This window comes from Lissotriton helveticus, chromosome 1_1 (genome assembly GCF_964261635.1).
Source record: "Lissotriton helveticus chromosome 1_1, aLisHel1.1, whole genome shotgun sequence".
In the NCBI taxonomy this organism is placed as follows: Eukaryota; Metazoa; Chordata; class Amphibia; order Caudata; family Salamandridae; genus Lissotriton; species Lissotriton helveticus.
In genome coordinates, this window is record NC_136057.1 from 1,329,934,862 (window position 1) to 1,329,960,224 (window position 25,363).

Genomic DNA, 25,363 nt, shown 5'->3' on the forward strand with positions numbered 1-25,363 from the left:
GTGACGCCTGGCACAAGACATATCCTAAAGTGTTTAGTGGACAAATAGGCAAACTATCCAGGTACAAACACCTCATTAGATTGAAGGAGGGAGCCAAACCAGTCGTTCACAAAGTAAGGAACATCCCCTTCAGATGCAGGGAAGCCGTGCAAGCAAAACTTGATAGACTGGAAAGAGATGGGGTGATAAGGGCCATCGAGAGCGCGGAGTGGCTTTCGCCCTTAGTGGTAGCACAGAAGCCGAATGGGAAGGTGCGGCTGTGCGTCGACCTCAGAGAACTCAACAAAAATATCCTAGTCGACAAGTTTCCCCTGCCCCGCATCAATGAAATGCTGGCAAAAACCAAAGGCATCAAGTGGTTCTCTACGGTGGACCTGTCATCAGCCTACCACCAGGTGAAGCTACATCCATCATGCAGTCACCTCACGTCATTTATCACACCGTTCGGCTGTTACGAGTTTGTACGGATGCCATTTGGCCTGGCCTCAGCGGCCGCGGTATTTCAGAACCTGATGCACAGGCTTTTCCAGAAAGTGGAAGGTGTTCAGTTCTTCCAGGACGACATCCTGGTCATGGGAGAGTCCAAACAAAAACACAATGAGAAGCTGCACACAGTACTACGCACGTTACAGGAAAACGGATTGACAGCTGAGTGGTCCAAATGCAGATTTGGAGTGCAGTCCGTCACATACCTGGGCCACGAGGTGAGCGAGAAGGGTATCGAGCCTAAAAGAGCCAACATGAAAGCCATTCTGGATGCGCCTACCCCGGGCAAGAAGGAGGACATCAGGTCATTCCTGGGGATGGCTGAATATTATAGCAAATTCATTCCTCACTTTGCAACCAAGACGCACTACTTACGACAGCTTTTGAAGGAAAAAAATAGTTTCCAGTGGAACCAAGTGGAACAAGACGAATTCGAGACTTTGAAGCGAGAGATGAGCGAGACCATACCTTTGAAAGGATTTGATCCGGACGCAGAGTCCATTCTGACAACTGATGCGAGTGATCGTGGCCTGGGAGCAGTGCTAATGCTACCGTCTGAGAAGGGAGAGACATCGACAGTCAGCTTTGCTTCGAGGTCCTTGGCGCCTAACGAAGAAAAGTTCAGCGTCATAGAGAAAGAGATGCTGGCAGTTGTGTGGGCGATGGAGAGGTTCAGGCAGTATCTGTGGGGAGCCAAGTTCTTGGTAAGGACAGACCACAAGCCTCTGGTCAAGGTGCTGACATCCTGTGGCCATGCCCATGCGACGGCAAGAATTGCAAAAATGACACTACGCTTATTGGATTTTGTGTATGACGTGGAGCACATACCTGGGCCGCAGAACAAAGTGGCTGACTTCCTGAGTCGGGCGGCAGCCATGGAGGAAGTGGACAAGCAGGAGAGCCCAAGGTGGGAAGGATATGTAGTAGCAACCATCCAGGATATGGAGATGGTGATCAGTGCACAAGAATGGGAAGAAGCTTACAAAGCAGATGAAGAAATGGAAGCGATTAAGGGATACGTCACCCATGGATGGCCTGAAAAGAGACACCTCAAGGAAGAACTAAGAAGGTATTGGGAGGTAAGAGATGAACTGTCACTGGTTGAAAATCCGATATTCCTCCTGAGAGACGACAAAGTGATTCCACCGCGAGGCATAATAAATCACTTAATGGTCCTGTTGCACGAAGGGCATCAGGGGATCACGAAAACCAAGGCTCTGGCCCGGCAAGCATACTGGTGGCCGGCGATCGATACCCAGATAGAAAGACATGTGAGACAATGTGAGTCATGCGCTAAGGCGGACAAATTCCAGAGTATGATGAGACCACCTTTGGGGAAGTTCCCTGTACCTGATGGACCGTGGGAAATTGTGTCCGTCGACATATTGGAACCCATTCTCAACAAAGAAGGAATACAGAAGTATGCCCTTGTCCTCATCGACAAGTACTCCAAATGGCCCGAAGTGGAAGTGTAGGAGACAGTTGACACGGATGCAGTAGTGAACTTTTTACGCGCCGTCTTTGTCAGGGAAGGTATTCCAAAAATCATCACGTGCGACAATGGACCGCAGTTCACGTCAGCGAAGTGGGAGGCGTTTATTTCTAGGAATGGTATAGAGGTAAAACATACCCCCATATATCACCCGGCGGGAAATGGACAAGTGGAGCGCTTCAACCGAGTGATTATGGGCACCTATGGGCACCATTCAAGCGGCCATTAACGATGGACTGGACTGGGAGAAGGAACTACCGATGATGATATGGGCCTACCGAATCACCCCTGGCAGCACGGGATACAGTCCTTTCAAGGTTTTGAGAGGTAGAGATGCATTTACTAAGGACAACATGGTATGGAAGAAATTGGTGGTGTAAAGTAAATGGTCGCCTGCAGTGGTCATAAAGAACCCGGAGAAGGCGCAGGAGGCGTACACCGAACACTTCAACAAGAGACATAGCGTACAAGGAGTGTCACTGGAAAAAGGTGTTTGGGTAAGGGTGAAGCTGGCCATATTAAAAAGGAAGGGAGAGAGCAAGTTCTCGCCTCCCCTACAAGTACTAGAGCCATACGCCAGGTCGGCCCTGCTTAGCGACGGGAAAGTGTGGTTGCAGGACAGAATGGCGAAATGCAGCAAGATTCTGAAGTGGGGTGAAGAGACAGGGGACGGAGCAGAGAATGCAGACGATGGAGAAGTGGGAAGTAGCGAAAGGGACAGGATGAAAGTGGAAGAAGGAATGCAGCAAGTGTATGAAGGTAGATTTGAACGGGATGAGGAAAATGGAGAGAAAGAAAGAGCAAGAGGCTGGTGCAAGAAGGGAGTGGATAAGAACGTGAGAGAGAGAGAACCGGAAGGAGCAGGAAGTGACATGGTGGAACAGAGAACTGAAGGAGTAGATGGAGTGATGAAGACGAGAGCTGGGAGAGTGGTGAAGATACCGGAGAAGTTCAAGGACTTTGATATGAACCGCGAGTAAAGGACTAGAGTTATAGTTTCTGTTGTTGCATAAAAGGGGGGAGATATGTGTTGACGGTCTAGTGTTCCGTCACCTGGAACAGGAAGACCGGGACAGGAAGCGGAAGGCGGCCATCTTGTTATCGGCGCCGACCGCAGATAGAGAAGACGTGGTTCCCGGCGCTCCGGGGTAATAAATACATAGTTATACCTACATCTGCCTTATCGTGGTGCTTTGGGCCTCTACACTTACCCTGACAATTCCAATGATGTATTGGGTGTTTAGATTGGCACTGTGGTTCCCGAGTTTACCCGTCTCAAAGGTACCCAGTTTTCACTTTATACTGGTAGTATAGATATAGATAGCCTCTCAGGGTTCTGGTGAAATTAACTAACTACTCAGTTGTTCGCCTTGTAGTTCATGTCACCAAAAACCCTTGATGGAAATATTGGCCCGTATTACATGGTTGCTTTTCAAGTATTCTTTCCCTCATGCCCCTCTTTGTGTGTTGGGGTGGAGTAAATATATGCATATTTCCTGAAAAAAACAAAGTTAAAGAGGAGTTATAATTAGGTCTTATAATAATTTTAAAAAACGTTTTTTTTAAAATGCTGAAATACACTAGTTAGACATAACACATCAGTTTAACTTCCATTCCCGTAGATTTCAGACATCATCAATGATGTAATATGCAGTCATAAACAGCGCATCATAGTGCTGCAAGTTATACTGATGTCAGTTAAGTTTTTCTGGTTTTAAACAGTATTTTTTTTTATAATTACGAGATCTTTGTACAACTCCACTTTAGCATTTGTTTTTTTTTCAGCTACTTTTCTGTTTTGTTTTGACATAAGTTAAAATCTTACTTTCTTACTTAAGTATAACTCCACTTTACCCTTTGATTTTTTACAGTGAATTTCATTTTTTTATTGTTATGTAATACCTTAGTATGATACATCTGAATGCAACCCTCTTCCAGGCTCGAGTGGTGTTGGCCACAGGGGTATGAACATATTTATATAGATTTACTGGAAGGAACGCGAGCTCCATCATTGATCATATTATGGTCTTATTCAACTTGGCACCCCATTGCATTATTAAAGTAAAGGATACATCCTCCCTGAGTGACCATAACTGTGTTAGCTTGCAAATAGTTACATGGATGATTAGAATTGAACCACCAACTAGAGTACTGGTAAATATAGAGCCACATAGACCCAATGGGGTTAGGCTGAGATGGAAAGGCGAAAATTCTGCAACAGTGGAACCTTTAATCATAAATAAATGCATGATGGACATTGACATTATCTTATCCTTAGGATGCCCGTCTGCTCAGGTTATGACTCGTTTTCTTAATATCAATACTGTCATTAATAACATCTTTACGGGGAAAAAAGTAGGCAGAGGAGGGCAAGGGACTGGATGGTTTGACCATGCCTGTACGTCCCTGCTCTCACAACTCAAACAAGCTTTGGCCAACACCCCAAGGGACAAGGATAGAGTCAAACTCTTAAGAGTAGATTATAAACAGGCGCTATCCAAAAGAAAGAGGGAACTACAGCGGGAAGCCTGGGAGCATCTTACCCAGGCAGCAGAAACTGCCGATAGTCGCCTGTTTTGGTCCACTGTTAATTCCCCTTTCCTCCAAGACGATAAAATCCCGCATCTTTCATCTAATGTAGGCAGCGAGGATTGGGTGAACCATTTTCCCGTGATTTTTCAAGATATTACCATGACGCCCAACGAAAACAGGACTTGGCCTGTAGTACCTCTAGATATTACGTTGAGAGAGGTGGAAAACGGTATTGAAATTAGTAAGGGGGGTAAGGCCCAGGGGCCAGATGGAGTCCCGATAAATGTTTACAGGGCCCAACCGCAGCTTTGGGGACCAATACTTACATTGGTATTTAACGCTGCCGTAACCACCATGATCCCACCTACATGGGGCGATTCCATTATAGTCCCAATTTATAAAAAGGGAGATAAAGCTCTGGCAAGTAACTACCGGCCCATCAGCCTGCTCGACTCGTCTGTAAAAATTATGAGCAGAGTTCTGCTTTTCAGATTAGAGGAGTGGGCTGATGAGAATGGAATACTTGCAAACTCGCAATATGGATTCAGGAAGGGTAGAGGGACCCTAGATCAGTGCCTGAATTTGGAGTTGTTGATAGGCAAGTATACCAGAGCCAAACCCGGTAACATCTATCTTTGCTTTGCTGACCTTAGCAGTGCTTTTGATTTAGTTAATCATTCACTTCTTTGGACAGTTTTCCTTGATATGGGTGCCCCGAAAGAAATTATCTTTTTTCTCGCCAGACTATACAGTAAGCTGAAAACATGCGTTCGATATGGCGTCAGTGGTGAATGTACTAGAAATTTTATAGTTCAACGGGGAATTAGGCAGGGTTGTGTCCTTGCGCCCCTTTTATTTACCCTCTTTGTTAATGGGGTTGAAGCCTCCTTGAAAACCATCAATGCTGATGCGCCACAGGTTGCAGGGGATAGTGTCCCAGTTCTGCTTTATGCAGACGATGCGGTGCCCCTATCCCGGACACCCATTGGTCTGCAGCGTCTGATGGACAAGTTCACTGAATTTATTGGGAGCAGGAGACTGCTGATCAATAAGAATAAAACTCATACTATGATCTGTGGGACTAAAGTGGGCAGAAATCACCCCTTCTTTATAGAAGGGGTTAAAGTGCAGAGTGTGAATAGTTTTTGCTACTTGGGGGTTACTTTTACTAGTGATGGTAGGTGGGGGCACGAATTAACGAATGTCCGATCTAAAATGAGCAAAAGCTCTTATGGCATTTTTAAATTTGCGTCCAAGCTGGGGGATAGGCGAATTAAGGATATGTTGGAAATCTACAAGGCACGTAGTGTATCCATTGCCCTTTACGGGGCGGGGCTTTGGGGCTACTGCAAAACTGATTGTCTACAGATAGAAGAAAACAACTTTCTTAAGAAATTATTGTGCCTCCCTAAATCTGCTCCAACAGAGTTGATCCATAAAGAGGCAGGGGTTTTTCACCTAACAGAGCTCGCCTCACTTAGGCCTTTATTGCTTTCCGAGCAATTTGGCTTAAGGAAGAGACCGAGTTCAATCAACTTATAATTAGGGACTGCCTTGGATTAGACAACTGTATGCAGATACCGTGGCTTAAATATGTTGTAGAATGCTATAAAAGTATCTTTGATGTCAATTTGTTGTTAGAAAACTGCCCCCCTAGAGGTCTTGCGAAACAGGATCTTAAAAAGACTTTTATGTCACATAAAGCTCTTAAACGTTCAGTAATAACCAATTCCCTCGCTACTGTTAAAATCTACAATAAATATATTGCTGTCGAGGGATTCCAATGTTATCTGACCGTAGTAACCAGGCCAACGCATAGGTTTGTATTGACCAGATTAAGAGTTGGCATTGCTCATGTTTTAGTGGCTTTCCCACATCCTAAAAAGCCCCCTGTGGGTCCGTGTCCTTGTGACGGACTTTCCAAGCAAAGCACAATGCACTTTATGCTCATTTTCCCCCTTTTTCAGAATGTTAGGATCTCTTTTTCAAAACCATTATTTCTTAAGTACGGAGTCTTAAATGTGGAGGATGCCATGTGCTTGTTATATAATTTGGACCACCCCGACGTATGTTTTTATACTGCCAGTTTTATATGTAAATCTATGGCTTTTAGAAAAAGTATGAGTTTTTAATTATGTTTGTACCTTTTTAACTCTGTTGCCTGTTTGCTGTGCTTTTATGGTCATTTTTACCATGAACCGAATAAAGCTTCATGAACTGAACTTATATAGATTGCAGGGGCCATATTATTACAATAATAGATCTCACCAGCTCCAAATAATGCCCAAAGCCTTCAAGTCCACCATTCATTTCTATTCCTGAACACATAATGCCAGTTCAGCTCAGAAGCCATCAAGCTGGCAATATAGTGCTGAATACTGAAGTACATCTATGGTGAATGCATGATGGTATAAGACATTTAACTGCAATGCATGCCTTTACAACACACGCAATACAATGCAAATGCCTTTACCATACCACACATTAGGACCGAAACCAACCATCTGAGATTCAGAAGAAACCTAAAAACCTGGCTTTTCTGACCGTCTGACTACCTGTCCCAGCTTTTGAGGATCTGCCAGAGCTCTGAGATCTACGGGTGATTTATGCGCTATATAAGTACAAATACAAATACAAATACAAAAACAAATACAAGTAACCTTTACCATGCATTTTGTTATAATATATATGCCTGTACCGCACATCCATTTACAATGAATTTCATTGGAACAGCATGTATGTTAAAGGCCTATGCTTGGTAAAGGTGCTCCCTTTACCCTGCCCTCAATCCAGTCCGGGCACCCCCACCCCCAGACCGCAACCCTGACCCTGAGACCTGAAAATATACTCCTGCGCGCCCCTAAGCCCTTTTTAAATATGTCCGACCCCTGCCCTGAGCCCTAAATCTAGACCCCAGCAGGATCCCTTCCCCCAGCCCTTTCTAAAAATACCCATCTTTTAAGCCTGAGCCTTGAAATACCACCCTACCCTCACACCCACACCCCAGGATTTGTTTTTTAAAACCCACGCCCAGTCTAAAGACCAAGAGCTGTATCCCCACCCACCAGGTCCAATCCCCCTTACCTCTCTCCAGGAATATGAGGCAGCTCTTCTGAGGCGAGACACGGCAGAGGTCGTCAAGAGGAAGCGGAAGGGTCTCTCCATTTCCTATAACGACGCTGAAAGCCTTGACCAAGCCAGTGCCTATACCACAATTACCAGCATATGCCATGACCACCAGTGCAACGTACATGCTTTTACCATTTCTACCTTTACAACGTTAATTTGTTGTAAAGGCATACGTGGTAAAGGCATATGTGTTGTAAAAATATGCATGGTAATGGCTATGCGTGGTAACAGAAACCACTGTAGCCTTCCTCTGGGCGAGCATGTCGGACCCATCAATTACCAAATTATAGTAACAAGCAAGGGGTTCTTGAGTGTCAGCTTCCTGAGCATACAGATACCTAAAATTAGCCAAATAGGTGGTCCTGATGAAGGTGGAAGATAACTGTCATTCTCACCGAAACATGCGTTGACCTGACTGTTCTGAATTCCTAACTGACAACACCAGTGCGGATAACCATTGAAATTTTCTCTCCATTACTTCTATCGGTGTATGTTTTCAAGGTTGGGGAGTTCCAAGTGTGAGATAAGAGTGTGTGAGTGTGTTACTACGTATGAGGTGAGAATGGTCAAGTGTGGTTGAATGTATAGGGAGCGTATTAAAAGTAAATACTACTATAGTTGCTACTGCATATGTATATTTTTTAGATCTGTCTCACCACGATAGACAAAATATGTGATGTATTATGATGCAGAATAACTGCATTAGCATTTATGAATAATTTGTGTTCCCACAAACGTTTTTAACTGTGTATAAACAGAGTCTCTTTTTTTGTAATAGTATCATCTATAATAGTTTGTCTTTAAAAACAGATTATAAATAATAAATATTAGAATAATTGTGCCTATGTTTATGCCTTAACAATCTCCATGACGGGCAGCCCACAGAGCTCTAGCAAGCCTAAAAAGAAACAATACAGTTCATGCAGGAGTATACTCCAGTGGTTTTTGTTCCCCGCCCCCTCCCTAGCTCCTGGACCTACAAAGTACTTTTAGGGGTGCCTTTCTTCATATAATGGTTATGCGTGGTAACAGTGCATGCTTTGTAACACATGTGTGGTAAAGGTACTGCGTGGTTGCGGCCGCGTTGTAATGGCTGTCTCCCATATCTGTGCTCTCTGGAAGCACCAGATGATCCGACTTGTTAGCAGTAGCCTCCCCTTTTTATATATGCCTCATGGGGCTATATCTTATTGTTCTGGTTGATTCAACAATCTCCTGACCACAGGCCAAGTGTGTTTAATCTAAGTTATGTGGTATGTTTTACTGTTTCTTAGAGAATAGTATGATGTGATTAACGTTGGATGTATTAATGTAGCACAATGAACCTCTTTTTTACATTGCTTTCACCCAGCGGTATAATGAAGTTGGAACCCCGTCAACTTTTTCTTTTTGTGGAGGTTCTTCTGCTGTTCATGATGAAGTCTTCAGGCTTCATCCCATCCAACTCCCTGTCAAAAATATTAGGAAAGGGGATGACACACTCCAATATAACAAAGCAAGGAGTATTGAGATGGATCTGCAGAATGTTCCAAGAAACCCCAAATTTCAAAGGCATTACCTTACCACCAGAATCCTGCCAAGTAAGTTCTTTGAGCTTTGAAAGTGTGAGAGGGCATCAGTAGAATGTCAGGAGGATATAAATGTGAGCACTCCTACAATATAAAGGAGTTGATTGTAGCAAGAGAAAGGAGATGTCAGAAACTGTGCAAGAACAAAGAATGCATGACAAGGATGAAATGAATGATAATTAAACTTGAGAAGGAAATAATTAAGAGTGGCATTGCTGCATGTAAGAGTTGTTTCATTGTGAACTTGTTTACAATCTTGCCTCATAACAATTTCGCCCATTACTGCATAAAGTGGGGGCTCTTGGCGAAGACAGAGCAATTCTGAAGGTTTGGTACAATGTCAGCCACATGAGATGAGGTTCGACGGTCAACTGTAGCAGTTCACATATGCTGTTGTCTGAATGCTGATTTTCGCTTCCTCAGAATCACATATTTTTTATTTGTGTTATGGGTTATTGTATGCTGCATAAAAAGTTAAACCTTGCGCATAGCTCTTTTAGTCACTGTCTCCTGTATTTAGTTCTTGCTCGTACTCCAAATATTTTGGATCCTAATAATGACCCCTGCATTACACTTATCACAGGACAATCAAGGTAATTTGAAAGAAATTTGTATTCTGTATTTTGCATTACTTTTAATTTGGATCATCTAGAAGATGCTATTTGGAGATAACTACAGTGATATGTGCGACCAGTGATATTCCATCACCATCACTCATAATAAGGGCTCCAGGTTTTATGGTATTTATTTTTTAACATTCCCGTCTGTATTTATCCATATTTTTTTGGGGTCATTTTTTCTGTATTTAGCCACATTTATTTGTGTTGCAAGCAAAAGAAGAATGCAGCAAAGACAGCCGGGACTTTATTTGTAAGCCAATGATTAAGGGCAGCACGCCCGAAACGCATATGGCGCTTTTCCAGCTACAGCAAGCAAGGTATCGCTGCTGCCTACATCAATAAAAGGATTTAACCTCCATGTGTGTGGCGTCTTCTAAGCAAGGCAAAACTTGGTGTATGGAGATTAATTGCGGCGAAGCCTTGTCGCGAGGATGCCCCACCGCGAGTGCGGTCCTACGGTGCCTGTCATGCTGGGTGCCAGTGGGACGTGGAAGTCCGTTGTTGCAGGATTGACATTGGCAGTATACCTAACTGTCTGCATAGCGGAATAACCACTTGGAGATGTAATTACTTTGCAAGAAGTCCTGTCTGCACCTACTGTGGTTAAAGAATTGAACTGCAATATCCACAAGGCACTGGGGCACATGTCCATCAGGGCGGGCCCGAGAGATGTTTAAATGCAGCAAAGACAGCCGGGACTTTATTTGTAAGCCAATGATTAAGGGCAGCATGCCCGAAACGCGTATGGCGCTTTTCCAGCTACAGCAAGCAAGGTATCGCTGTTGCCTACATCAATAAAAGGATTTAACTTCCACGTGTGTGGTGTCTTCTAAGCAAGGCAAAACTTGGTGTATGGAGATTAATTGCGGCGTTGCCTCGTCGCGAGGATGCCCCACCGCGAGTGCGGTCCTACGGTGCCTGTCATGCTGGGTGCCAGTGGGACGTGGAAGTCCGTTGTTGCAGGATTGACATTGGCAGTATACCTAACTGTCTGCATAGTAGAATAACCACTTGGAGATGTAATTGCTTTGCAAGAAGTCCTGTCTGCACCCACTGCGGTTAAAGAGTTGAACTGCAATATCCACAAGGCACTGGGGCACATGTCCATCAGGGCGGGCCCGAGAGATGTTTCAATGCAGCAAAGGCAGCCGGGACTTTATTTGTAAGCCAATGATTAAGGGCAGCACGCCGGAAACGCGTATGACGCTTTTCCAGCTACAGCAAGCAAGGTATCGCAGTTGCCTACATCAATAAAAGGATTTAATTTCCACGTGTGTGGCGTCTTCTAAGCAAGGCAAAACTTGGTGTATGGAGATTAATTGCGGCGAAGCCTCGTCGCGAGGATGCCCCGTCGCGAGTGCGGTCCTATGGTGCCTGTCATGCTGGGTGCCAGTGGGACGTGGAAGTCCGTTGTTGCAGGATTGACATTGGCAGTATACCTGTCTGCATAGCGGAATAACCACTTGGAGATGTAAATACTTTGCAAGAAGTCCTGTCTGCACCCACTGTGGTTAAAGAATTGAGCTGCAATATCCACAAGGCACTGGGGCACATGTCCATCAGGGCGGGCCCGAGAGATGTTTCAATGCAGCAAAGACAGCCGGGACTTTATTTGTAAGCCAATGATTAAGGGCAGCCCGCCCGAAACGCGTATGGCGCTTTTCCAGCTACAGCAAGCAAGGTATCGCTGTTGCCTACATCAATAAAAGGATTTAACTTCCACGTGTGTGGCGTCTTCTAAGCAAGGCAAGACTTGGTGTATGGAGATTAATTGCGGCGACGCCTCGTCGCGAGGATGCCCCACCGCGAGTGCCGTCCTACGGTGCCTGGCATGCTGGGTGCCAGTGGGACGTGGAAGTCCGTTGTTGCAGGATTGACATTGGCAGTATACCTAACTGTCTGCATAGCGGAATAACCACTTGGAGATGTAATTACTTTGCAAGAAGTCCTGTCTGCACCCACTGCGGTTAAAGAATTGAACTGCAATATCCACAAGGCACTGGGGCACATGTCCATCAGGGCGGGCCCGAGAGATGTTTCAATGCAGCAAAGACAGCCGGGACTTTATTTGTAAGCCAATGATTAAGGGCAGCACGCCCGAAACGCGTTTGACGCTTTTCCAGCTACAGCAAGCAAGGTATCGCTGTTGCCTACATCAATAAAAGGATTTAACTTCCACGTGTGTGGCGTCTTCTAAGCAAGGCAAAACTTGGTGTATGGAGATTAATTGCGGCAAAGCCTCGTCGCGAGGATGCCCCACCGCGAGTGCGGTCCTATGGTGCCTGTCATGCTGGGTGCCAGTGGGACGTGGAAGTCCGTTGTTGCAGGATTGACATTGGCAGTATACCTAACTGTCTGCATAGCGGAATAACCACTTGGAGATGTAAATACTTTGCAAGAAGTCCTGTCTGCACCCACTGTGGTTAAAGAATTGAGCTGCAATATCCACAAGGCACTGGGGCACATGTCCATCAGGGCGGGCCCGAGAGATGTTTAAATGCAGCAAAGACAGCCAGGACTTTATTTGTAAGCCAATGATTAAGGGCAGCACGCCCGAAACGCGTATGGCGCTTTTCCAGCTACAGCAAGCAAGGTATCGCTGTTGCCAACATCAATAAAAGGATTTAACTTCCACGTGTGTGGCGTCTTCTAAGCAAGGCAAAACTTGGTGTATGGAGGTTAATTGCCACGAAGCCTCGTCGCGAGGATGCCACACCGCGAATGCGGTCCTACGGTGCCTGTCATGCTGGGTGCCAGTGGGACGTGGAAGTCCGTTGTTGCAGGATTGACATTGGCAGTATACCTAACTGTCTGCATAGCGGAATAACCACTTGGAGATGTAATTACTTTGCAAGGGGGTGTCAGTGGTTCCGTTTTCACAATAACACCCACATGGGTTTTACAAAGGACTACAAGTTCCAATGGCAGTATACCGTGGGACTACTAAAACCATGAGGCCATGATTAACAACGCCCTATGGGGTGGGACTTGTGTAAGCAATAAATCAGCTGTTCCTAATTGTTCTGTGTCTCCGTGTTTTCAAGCCAGAGTGAAGCCAGTGATCAAGAGCGTGACATCACTCGAAACGCGTTTGGCATTTGCATTTCAATCCAAGCAAGGATGCGAGAGGGCTGACACTGCTGCCGCCGAGGCTGTTTGAGTCTGCACTCTTCATGTGAGGCATCTTCAATGGGGCAACCTTTGTTTTTGATGATTAACGGCTAGCCCAGCCGTGAAGATGCCCCGCCGCTGAAAAAGCGGCTCTTCAGTGCTCGGAACCGCGAGCCTGTCAAGGAATGAAGGGGACCTTTGCCTTCGGTATATATTGGCATCAGGAAGTGACTCCCGCACTGATTTTACCCACTGGCGTCAGTTATTTTGAACATTTTGTACTGTGGCAATTATTGTGAAAACGGAACCACTGACACCCACATGGGTTTTACAAAGGACTACAAGTTCCAATGGCAGTATACAGTGGGACTACTAAAACCATGAGGCCATGATTAACAACGCCCTATGGGGTGGGATTTGTGTAAGCAATAAATCAGCTGTTCCTAATTGTTCTGTGTCTCCGTGTTTTCAAGCCAGAGTGAAGCCAGTGATCAAGAGCGTGACATCGCTCGAAACGCGTTTGGCATTTGCCTTTCAATCCAAGCAAGGAAGCGAGAGGGCTGACACTGCTGCCACCGAGGGTGTTTGAGTCTGCACCCTTCATGTGAGGCATCTTCAATGGGGCAACCTTTGTTTTTGATATATATATATATATCAAATAAAGAGTTGCCATTAGCTTGGAGGCGCACACAAAAACACAAGTAGGACTCACTTCTTCTTGTGCTAAGAGGTCCTTTTTAATTCATTAGAGACCGGCATTCTTTTCAAAGTTATTTGTGCAAGGTCCTACGCGTTTCGAGGCTCCTGCCTCTTGATCACGGACCGGAACTGATTGTGGCAGCTGCTTCGCAACAAGTTCCGCTTTTGAAACCGCAACACCTGCCCCTAGGTGGACTGACTCTGGTGTACAGCCTGCAGGCATGCTGGGACTTGTGGTTCAAAGTTCATTAACCTTTTCACGAAGTGGCTGCCAGTAATCCTGTTCTTTTCGCTGCTTTCACCCTCCAGTGGGTATTTGTAAAAGAAAAGCCAGTTTCTATATTTGAGGTGAGCTTGGTTTTTCCGCATTGTGGGGCTCTCGTGTCCCGCTGCAGTCCATATGTTTAATTTCATGGCGGTGCGCTCCCCACGACCCTGGCTGGCCGTTATATATCAAATAAAGAGTTGCCATTAGCTTGGAGGCGCACACAAAAACACAAGTAGGACTCACTTCTTCTTGTGCTAAGAGGTCCTTTTTTTATTCATTAGAGACCGGCATTCTTTTCAAAGTTATTTGTGCAAGGTCCTACGCGTTTCGAGGCTCCTGCCTCTTGATCACGGACTGGAACTGATTGTGGCAGCTGCTTCGCAACAAGTTCCGCTTTTGAAACCGCAACACCTGCCCCCAGGTGGACTGACTCTGGTGTACAGCCTGCAGGCATGCTGGGACTTGTGGTTCAAAGTTCATTAACCTTTTCACGAAGTGGCTGCCAGTAATCCTGTTCTTTTCGCTGCTTTCACCCTCCAGTGGGTATTTGTAAAAGAAAAGCCAGTTTCTATATTTGAGGTGAGCTTGGTTTTTCCGCATTGTGGGGCTCTCGTGTCCCGCTGCAGTCCATATGTTTAATTTCATGGCGGTGCGCTCCCCACGACCCTGGCTGGCCGTTATATATCAAATAAAGAGTTGCCATTAGCTTGGAGGCGCACACAAAAACACAAGTAGGACTCACTTCTTCTTGTGCTAAGAGGTCCTTTTTAATTCATTAGAGACCGGCATTCTTTTCAAAGTTATTTGTGCAAGGTCCTACGCGTTTCGAGGCTCCTGCCTCTTGATCACGGACCGGAACTGATTGTGGCAGTGCTTCGCAACAAGTTCCGCTTTTGAATCCGCAATACCTGCCCCCAGGTGGACTGACTCTGGTGTACAGCCTGCAGGCATGCTGGGACCTTGCACAAATAACTTTGAAATGAATGCCGGTCTCTAATGAATTAAAAAGGACCTCTTAGCACAAGAAGAAGTGAGTCCTACTTGTGTTTTTGTGTGCGCCTCCAAGCTAATGGCAACTCTTTATTTGATATATATATATATATTCACTGAAAAAACCATAGGTTTTACACCAGTTATAGTTAGCTGGAAGTTTTACTCGCATAAAACCATTGAAATTCCCACGTTATAGTTAGTTGGACTCACTATAACTTGCGCATGCAATGCACTGCTGATGACGTCACATATTACATCGCTCATGACATGGTCAGTGACATCACTCATGACATCACTGATGACACCATCCAGTGAATGTGTGTCTTTCTGAAAAATAAATATGTGTTATATATGTATATGTAAAAGGTGATGGAAGAATAAATGTTTAAATGAGTGTTTATATGGATGGTTTTAAAAAAAAAATTGATTGGTTAACTCGTTTATTAAGTGTATCTTAGTGAATACATATATTAGAGAGTAATGTTTAAATATTTAAATATATGTATTAGTGTTTCACTTTGTGTATAAGTGGCTGCATGGGTTGGTGAGTAGCTACATGTGTATGTATATGGGTTATTAGATGTTTTTCTTAGTATCAGTATGAGTCTTTGTATGGTTTGGTGGGGGTATTACTTAGCACATACATGTGCCCCACTTGTGGGACACCCCCGCGTCGCACGGCCACCAGCTGCTGCGTGCGCCCCTCTGCTGTGCCTTGCCTCGCTGCCGGCTGACCCTGCTGTTTTTTCCAGTCACTTGTGCTTGTTTCTGCTGTTTTTGTCTTGCCCGCGTTCAGCGTTGTTTTGACTGTAATTTGTGCTTGTTTCTGCTGTTTTTGTCTTGCCCGCGTTCAGCGTTGTTTTGACTGTAATTTGTGCTTGTTCTTAAGTTCAGGCCGTCCCCCGTCCTGTTTCCCGCCTCCCTCGCCGCCCCCGCTTCCCGCCACCACCGCCGACCCCGCCCCTTCTTTCCTTCTGTTCCCTCCCCGCTCCCGCCTCCCAGCTGCCCCGCCCACCCGCGCACTTGGCCTTAAATGGCGACCGTGCGACACAGGTGAGTGTGACCCACTGGTGGGACACCCCCGCGTCGCACGGCCACCAGCTGCTGCGTGCGCCCCTCTGCTGTGCCTTGCCTCGCTGCCGGCTGACCCTGCTGTTTTTTCCAGTCACTTGTGCTTGTTTCTGCTGTTTTTGTCTTGCCCGCGTTCAGCGTTGTTTTGACTGTAATTTGTGCTTGTTCTTAAGTTCAGGCCGTCCCCCGTCCTGTTTCCCGCCTCCCTCGCCGCCCCCGCTTCCCGCCACCACCGCCGACCCCGCCCCTTCTTTCCTTCTGTTCCCTCCCCGCTCCCGCCTCCCAGCTGCCCCGCCCACCCGCGCACTTCGCCTTAAATGGCGACCGTGCGAACGCGCAGCGGGCGCGCCGATTGTGCGCCGAAGGCGCGCCAAAGGTAAGCCCGTCTGCGCCTGGACCGCGCCCAGGGCCAGGACCCCTGGCCCCCACCGACGGAGGCCGCCCCGACGAACCTACAACGCCGCCGATCTCTTCGCACTCAACACCGGCCGCACCCCAGGATGCCACCGAGCCGCCCCGAAGCACACCCACGGACCCTTCAGCTGCCACGCCTGCAAGTTCACCTGCATCCGGACCTTCCCTACACCCGCCAAGCCGAACCCCAGCAGCAACCACCTCAAGTGCATCCTGCTCAACACCCGCTCCGTCCACAGACACGCCGTAGAACTCTGGAACCTCCTCGACACCACCGCCCCTGACGTTGCCTTCCTCACCGAGACCTGGATGAACGCCTCCTCAGCCCCAGACATCGCCATCGCCATCCCGGAGGGCTACAAGATCATCCGGAGGGACCGCACCGCCAACAAGACTGGAGGAGGCATCGCCATCATCCACAGAGACACCATCCGCATCACGACCAACACCGACGACACCCTAACCACCGCTGAACACCTGCACTTCCAGATCCACACCAACCCGAACACCACCCTCAGAGGCACCCTGATCTACCGACCCCCGGGACCACGCACACGATTCAGCGATGACATCGCCGACTTCGTCAGCCCGCATGCCCTCCCCTCCGCCGACTACATCCTCCTCGGGGACCTCAACTTCCACCTGGAGAACAACGACGACCGCAACACCACCACCCTGCTGGAAAACCTCGCAAACCTGGGACTCAAGCAGCTGGTGACCACCCACACCCACCTCGCCGGACACACACTCGACGCCGTCTTCTCATCCAGCAAAGACGTCACCTTCAGCCACGCAACAGGACTCCACTGGACGGACCACAGCTGCGTCCACTTCACCTTCCGAAAAACGACGATCCACCACCACCAGCAACAGGTTGCTCGAAGAAGCTGGAACAAGATCTCAGCCGACCAGCTCACCGCTTCCCTGAGCCAGCACCCTCCCGCCAGCTCAGTGAACCCCAGCCAAGCCGCCGACAACCTCACGAAGTGGATCAACAACTGCGCGGACGAACTCGCCCCTCTGAGAACACCACCCAGCAGACCCTGCAGCAGAAAAACACCATGGTTCACCGACGAACTCAAGAGCTCCAAGAAGAACTGTCGAGTCCTCGAGAAAGTCTGGAGAAGGGAACCAACCACGGACAACATGACCACCCTCAAGCTCGCCACCCGGAAACACCACCAACTGATCCGCGCCACCAAGAAAAATACATACAAGGATCGATTGGACAACAACGCACACAACTGCAAGGAACTTTTCAACATCGTGAAAGAGCTCTCCAACCCCAACGCCGGAAACAACGACATCACCCCGTCGCAAGACCTCTGCAACTCCCTCGCGGCCTACTTCCACAACAAGATCACGGACATTCACAACAGCTTCAACAACCAACCAACGCAAGCCACAACCGCAACAACGCCACCCACCACGACCCTCCACACCTGGACCCCGATCAGCACCGAAGACACCATCCGCACCATGAACTCCATCCACTCCGGATCTCCGACTGACCCCTGCCCTCACCACGTCTTCAACAAGGCCGACGCGGTCATCGCACCCCACCTGCGGGACATCATCAACACCTCCTTCGACACCGCCACCTTCCCTGAGAGCTGGAAACACGCCGAACTCAGCGCTCTTCTCAAGAAACCCACAGCAGACCCCACCGACCTCAAGAACTACCGTCCCATCTCGCTCCTCCTGTTCCCGGCCAAAGTCATCGAGAAGACCGTCAACAAACAGCTGGCCGCCTTCCTCGAGACGAACGGATCCCTCGACCCCTCACAGTCGGGCTTCCGAGCGAACCACAGCACCGAGACCGCCCTCATCGCTGCCACCGATGACCTTCGAACTCTGATGGACAATGGAGAAACAGCGGCCCTCATCCTCCTGGACCTCTCCGCGGCTTTCGACACTGTCTGCCACCGCACCCTAGTACAGCGCCTCGGCAACATCGGAATCCAGGACAAGGCACTGGAATGGATCACCTCCTTCCTCGACGGAAGAACACAGAGAGTCCGCCTACCACCGTACAAGTCAGAGGCCACCAAAGTCATCTGCGGCGTCCCTCAAGGATCCTCACTGAGCCCCACCCTCTTCAACGTCTACATGAGCCCCCTCGCGGCCATCGCACGCCAACACAACCTCAACATAATCTCCTACGCCGACGACACCCAGCTGATCCTCTCCCTGACCAACGACCCCGCCACCGCCAGAGCCAACCTGCACGAAGGGATGAGAGATGTAGCCGAATGGATGACGACCAGCCGCCTGAAACTGAACTCGGACAAGACGGAGGTCCTCATCCTGGGCTCCTCGCCCTCCGCCTGGGACGACTCCTGGTGGCCCCCCGCCCTGGGCACCGCACCCAAACCGACGGACCACGCACGCAACCTGGGCTTCATCCTGGACTCCTCCCTCTCCATGACCAGACAAGTCAACGCCGTCTCCTCATCTTGCTTCAACATCCTGCGCATGCTACGCAAGATCTTCCGATGGATCCCCACCGAGACGCGGCAGACGGTCACTCAGGCCCTCGTCACCAGCCGACTGGACTACGGCAACGCCCTCTACGCCGGAACCACCGCCAAGCTCCAGAAGAGACTCCAGCGGATCCAGAACGCCTCGGCCAGACTCATCCTCGACATCCCCCGACGCAGCCACATCTCCGGACACCTGAGAGATCTGCACTGGCTCCCGGTCAACAAGAGAATCACCTTCCGTCTCCTCACCCACGCACACAAAGCCCTACACGACCAAGGCCCGAGCTACCTCAACAACCGGACCAACTTCTACACTCCCAAGCGCCTCCTCAGATCAACCAACCACGCCCTCGCCGCCGTCCCCCGCATCCGAAGAGCGACAACAGGAGGAAGGTCCTTCTCCTACCTGGCCGCCAAGACCTGGAACTCACTCCCGACCAACCTGCGCCTGACCCAGGACCACCTCTCCTTCAGGAAGAAGCTCAAGACCTGGCTGTTCGAGCAGTAGCGGCACCCCCCCTCCCAGCGCCTTGAGACCCTACGGGTGAGTAGTGCGCTCTATAAATGACCTGATTGATTGATTGATTGATTGATACATGCATGAATGAATGACTCTCTCTTTGTATGTGTTTTGAAGACAGCATATGTGCAGGACTGTATGGGTGGATGAGTGTGTATATGTGTGTGTTACTGACTGAATGACTGTCTCACTAGTGTCTTTATCAGTAACTACATATGTTTTAATGTAGTATATGTGAGTATTGATGTATATAAGTGAGTATATGTGAGAGTGAGGGATTGTAAGAGTTCCTGTTTAAATTAGTATGTGTTTCTATAAGTGATTGTTTAAGAGAGTAAGTATGTGTAAGTTTCCTTAGAAGTAAAGTGGTAGTGTGTGTATAGCTGTATATACAAATAAATGGATGTACAATAGTTTATTTGCATGTGTGAGTATGTGTGTGAGTAACTTTTGGATAACTGTCGGTGTGTAACAGGATGTATAGGTGTATCACTACATATGATGAGTGAGTATATGTATGAGTGACTATATAGAACTGTTGGTGAATGAGTGGATGTGTATATAGATGGTAGAATTACTGAATTGGTTGTTGTAACTGGTATGGGTATCTCCATTTTTTTGAAAATTTTAGTTTCTATTTTTGAATATGTGTTTTCAAAGGTTTCATTACAGTGAAAGGAGGTCTGTCACTCTGTCACAAGGATGGTGTCATCAGTGATGTCCTGAGTGATGTCACTGACCATGTCATGAGTGATGTAATATGTGACGTCATCAGCAGTGCATTGCACGCGCAAGTTATAGTGAGTCCAACTAACTATAACGTGGGAATTTCAATGGTTTTATGCGAGTAAAACTTCCAGCTAACTATAACTGGTGTAAAACCTATGGTTTTTTCAGTGAATTTAATAGGTTTTTTTAATGCTAATTCCTAACTATAACTGGTGTGAAACCTATGGTTTTTTCAGTGAATTTCACTGTTTTTTTAATAGCAAATCTTTATAGGTATAAAAAATAACAAATTTTAAAACGAAGTTTATATTGTATAATTATGTCAATTTTTTTATTTTTTTTTATTTTTAACCTCGGGGCGCTCTTGGGGCGCGTACCGGTGAACGCACGGGTAAGCGCAATGTTACGGCGCGCCCCGGTGCGCGTACCGGGGAGCGTCCCGTTAGCGCTATTCTCGCGAACGAAAACAACATCGTGACGTTTCGCGTAGCCACGTGATGCGTCATATGACGCACTGTGTAAGAGCACCCGGAAGCACGCGAGCGCATACGATCGCGCAACGTCCTGACGCGCTTACGCTGCGCGCCCCGGGGCGCGTAGCGTAAGCGCGTCGGGTCATGTGATCTGAAAATAACACTTTTCATTGGTGCAGATCAGTTTTGGTTTCCGAATGATGAAAGCCCGGATCATGTGACTTGAAAATAACACTTTTCATTGGTTCCTAACTTTTTTTTTTTACAAAGACTGAAATCCCCACCCATTTCCTTCACTTCTTGTTTCACTTTTGTGAGTGCAAGACCTGCTTTTGGCACCTGTGCCAAATTTACGTCTATTATCATTGCTGCAAGAGCATCCAGCAGCAGTGATGAGACTGAGGATTTCATTGATGAGGAGGTTCCTAAACGAACTGTGAAGGAACATTTCATTTGGAAATTTTTCAAAATTCCAGAGGGGGAGAAGAAGGTAAATGCTCCAAAGGTGGAGTGTCAAATATGCCACACCATCTTATCGAGAGGAAATCCCAGAAAAAAAAACAGCTTCGGGAACTGGACGATGATACGCCACGTGTCAAGGAAACATCCCCAGAACTATGCACGGGAGAGTGTCAGGGCTCGTGCACGAGAGGCTCCCAGGGATGGTGGCTCTACTTCTACCGGTGGAGCAACACCTGCTGTGCGTCGGCGTGAGCAGGAGATGATACCAAATATTCAGTCTGCTTTTAATCAGGCTATATTAAAATGCCGAAAATGTGACCATCTTCTTTGCTATGGGGAGCAAAGTGTCACACTCAGGGTTCGAGCTCTCGAGAACCACCGCTGCTATCCCCAGGCCTAATTTTTTATTTTTTTTTTGGCTCCTGTTGAGCTGTTTTCAGTTCCCTGTTTTTGATAAAAAAAAAAAGAAAAACAAAAGTTCTTTTCAGAGCTACCTCCAATTCTCATCAAACAGCTGTGTTCTTAAAAAAATGAAAAAGAACTCCCTCCAATGTATTAAAAAATGCTACATTTGTAAAGAAGTCTGTCATTATTTTTTCTCCAGGGTACGCTCCCGGGGCGCGGCTATAGATATATAAAATTTTTAGAACCTAAATTACTCAAAATCCTCTGGAGCACATATCTTGAGACATAGCAAAGGCACATCGGGCTACCAGTCCCTACAATTTTGCCAAGTTTGGTGAAAATCCATTCAGCCGTTCGAGCTAAAAGTGAGTCCGACCGCCCTATGGAAATTAACATGGGGAAAACACGTTTTGGGACCCCCCTTTTATCTCGGCCCCCGCTTGACGGATCCCCCCCCAAACTTTCAGGGAAGGACCGGAGCGCCGCGAGGCAAAGTTAAGGAAAATTTCAGGCAGATTCCTCAACCGGCGCCAAATTTATTCCCAATAGAATGTTGCGATTTCCCTATGGAAAACAATCCTAACTATAACTACCTACTGGCGACCGCCAGTAGGTAATATATATATATATATGTCAAATTAAATAAACACAATACATTCACTTGAAAGCTTTGCCATTGTAGGACAAGAACATGTGTATTTGAATAGACTTTGAGGACATTGAGGCTCTTTCTGGTTGTTTTTTGCCTTTATGCGGCCTGGTCTCCTGACATTAGTACAAACTTTTCAGAGTACAGTCTGTACAGCTTAACCCCGTTAAGGACTTCTGATCTACAACTTCTTATTTACAACTTTATAAACTGTGAACCCCTTCGCTGCGGGGGTAATTCTCCCTCGGGAAGTGGGGGGCGGGGGGTGAGCACGGCGCCGCGATGCTGGTGACGAGCCCAGCTCGCGCGATGTTCCCTGGACTACTTTTGCTCTGTAGTGAAGGGTGTCAACTCCTTTGGTGCTCATGATGAGCCCAGCTCATCATGAGTCACATTTGAGCTGTGCTCATGACAAGCTGGACTCATCACAACTTCACCCACTGATTAGGCGGGGAATCAATTGCGCGTGGGTGGAGCGCAGCCGTTATGAGGAGCCCAGCTCGTCATGAGCACAGCTCCACTGTGACTCATGACGAGCTGGGCTCATCATGAGCACCAAAGGAGTTAACACCCTTCACTACAGAGCAAAAGTAGTCCAGGGAACAGTGTGCAAGTGGCTTCTTGCTGCTTGTACCCGTTACATGAGCCAGCATTTCACTTTAAGTGATTTGCCCAAAATCACTGGATGGGTAAGTAAACACCAAGATTCAAATTCTACTTTAATTCCTCCCATTTCTTCTTGTTTTTCATGTCCATCTTGAATGGTCACATTTTGCTTGGGAAGGGTTTTTTCTCAAATAAAATAATGATGTTTTACATTGTTGTGCATTTTTGCCTGTTTTGCATACCACGCACCAAAGGCATTGAAGCACTTGATATGAGGACCAGTTTGATTACATAAGATCACTCTAATTTTTACAGGCACTGGTAAATCAAGTGATTTTCCTAGGATGATGAGCAGAAGCCAAGATTTGGGCCTGGTTACTCACTTCAAGATAAATAGGAGTGCTGCCTGTGAAGGCCCAGTCCGAGGGGCTTGACCAAATGAGGGAGCCCTACTTGCCTATGCCCTTAAGCTGTCCCTTGTTGGCAACAGTTTGAAGTTATTAAGAACTCCAGCAGAGGGACGACACTAAGTAGGACTCGAAGCCAGAAAGGATTTTTTTGTGGTGATGCTTGAGAGGAGTTGCAGATAATCCCTTCTGTTTAAACAATTTTTGAGTGGGTGGGGACAGCACCCTGCATTTTCAATGTTGGCACAGTCACTTGAGATGATATAATAATGACCTTTGCACTCCTCGAGAATTTCCCCCAAACAGGAATGGTAACGATACTGAGAGGCCACCATCTACCTCCTCTAACCCTCCTGGCATCGCTCCGCGCTCCCTGCACTCGACTATGCGAATTGTCCAGGTTGAAAGTTTCCTTAGTGTCCATTACTTGGCCGTGACATCACTATGCCAGACACTGTGATGGCCAATGCCTACGCTGTGATTTTAGAGTGTCCTGGGGTCCCCTCCCCACTTACCCATGGTGCTCCCTCCTTTTCCTTTCTAGTGATCCACACAGGCACTGAGACCAAAGAAACAGCCAGATAATTCCAGCCTAAACAGCCGAGAGTGTGCATTCAAAACAGCCGATAAGCGCTCCTGGCCTGCTGCTATCAGGGCGGTAGAGGCTCACTGCAAACAAATCAGTTTCTCTCAGCATGGGAGTGCTTAGGGTGATTTAGATGGAAGAATAGTATGCAGGAGAATCTGGCAACGGTTTCAAATTTCTTTCGGCAGCCCCTGTGAACCTCAGACATGGATAGACACATGGTTGTTTCGTCAGTATTTTTCTGTGTCTATTTATAAATACAGAGGAAGGAAAAAAAAAATCCGCCTGTATTTATATGTAAATATCCGTTTAAATGGAAAACCGGGAGCCCTACTCATAATGATCTGCAACTGCTTTTAAATAAATGCAATTGGGATCAAAATAAATATTATCAGTCAGTAAACTCTAACACCTAGATTTACTAAATTGTCAAGTAACTCAACCAAGTTTGGGTACTGCATTGGGCAAGGCAGAAAACAAAGTCTAAAGCCATATCTACTAAGATTGACCTGCATCTGCGGTCATTCCCTGCACTGGCAATATCACAAGGCTGCCTTTTATCATACACAACACTGAACTAAGGTGCAGAGGTGACAGTACGCTGTCTAGTATAGCATTTTTAATGGGAGTTGGGCCTTCCTGTGTAGATTCCTATGGCTAGACAAACTCAGAAGGAATCCCAACATGATGTTTGATATGCAATATGCTTGGTTGTTTTTGAGAAATAAACGCATTTTCCCTTGTTTCGGTCTGCTTCATGTAGGTGTTTGTTTTTTACTCAATGTCCAGTCTGGCTACCTTACTACATTGGGTTTTGCATCAAAACCTATGGTTGTTTGCACTGATCTGCCCCCCTCGTAAAGACCCCTTGATGCAAAGAGACAAGAAATTGGCACTTTTTTCAGCGCACACCATCTTTTGCACTTGGTAATAAACACCATATGCTGCCTTGCACAGTCAAAGACATGGTAAAGCTGTGCCTAACGCTTTTCACATAATAACTTTCAATGTGTGGGGAGCACAAGAACACATGACCTCAGACCTAGTAAAAAAACTCTAGGGTAGATATCAAGGGCAGGAACATCACTACCAACATTATCTCGAAAAAGGCATTATAGTGTAGGCAGACACTAAACATGGCCCATACAAGTATCATAAATGTGGTTATTAGTTGGGGGGAGTCTGTATGTACTGCCTTCAAGTAACACATGCAATCTTTGTTGGGATGAATCATTCAAGTTTCTAAATAAACCTGATCCCAACCCCCCTGCAGCTGTGGCACAGAGCAGCCAGCCTTGATTTAGAGGCAAGGTGTAAAACATTTAGCAGGACTAAATCAGTTATTAATATGCAACATAATAAAAATCCTAAAATGAATTAGAAATATTGAGTAAAATGTAATCAACAAAACTACACCAAAATGACAAACATCTAGTAAGGTAAACTGAAGATATTCATTTAAAATTTCTCAGGAGATACAGGGCTAAGAAACACAAAGTTCCAGTGACAGTGAAGTGATAGTGATAGTGATAATTGTGGTAGAACATTGAGATAGAAGCAAATTGACACTAACCGAAATGGAGCGTGGGTCAGAGACACTAATGGGGTTTGTCCTGGTCAAACATTTTACCTTCTCACTTTAGTACTTTAAGCCTCAATC

General features: G+C 46.8%; 1 protein-coding gene across 1 annotated transcript in view; it reads left to right on the forward strand.

Annotated features, from left to right (window-relative positions):
• Positions 1-8,997: 8,997 nt before the first annotated feature.
• The window catches only part of LOC144772798 (von Willebrand factor A domain-containing protein 7-like), a 556,704-nt gene continuing 540,338 nt past the window's right edge, over positions 8,998-25,363 (forward strand). The window contains exon 1 of the mRNA XM_078657375.1: positions 8,998-9,219. Coding sequence (XP_078513501.1) covers positions 8,998-9,219 — 222 coding nt within the window. The remainder of the gene's footprint in view (positions 9,220-25,363) is intronic.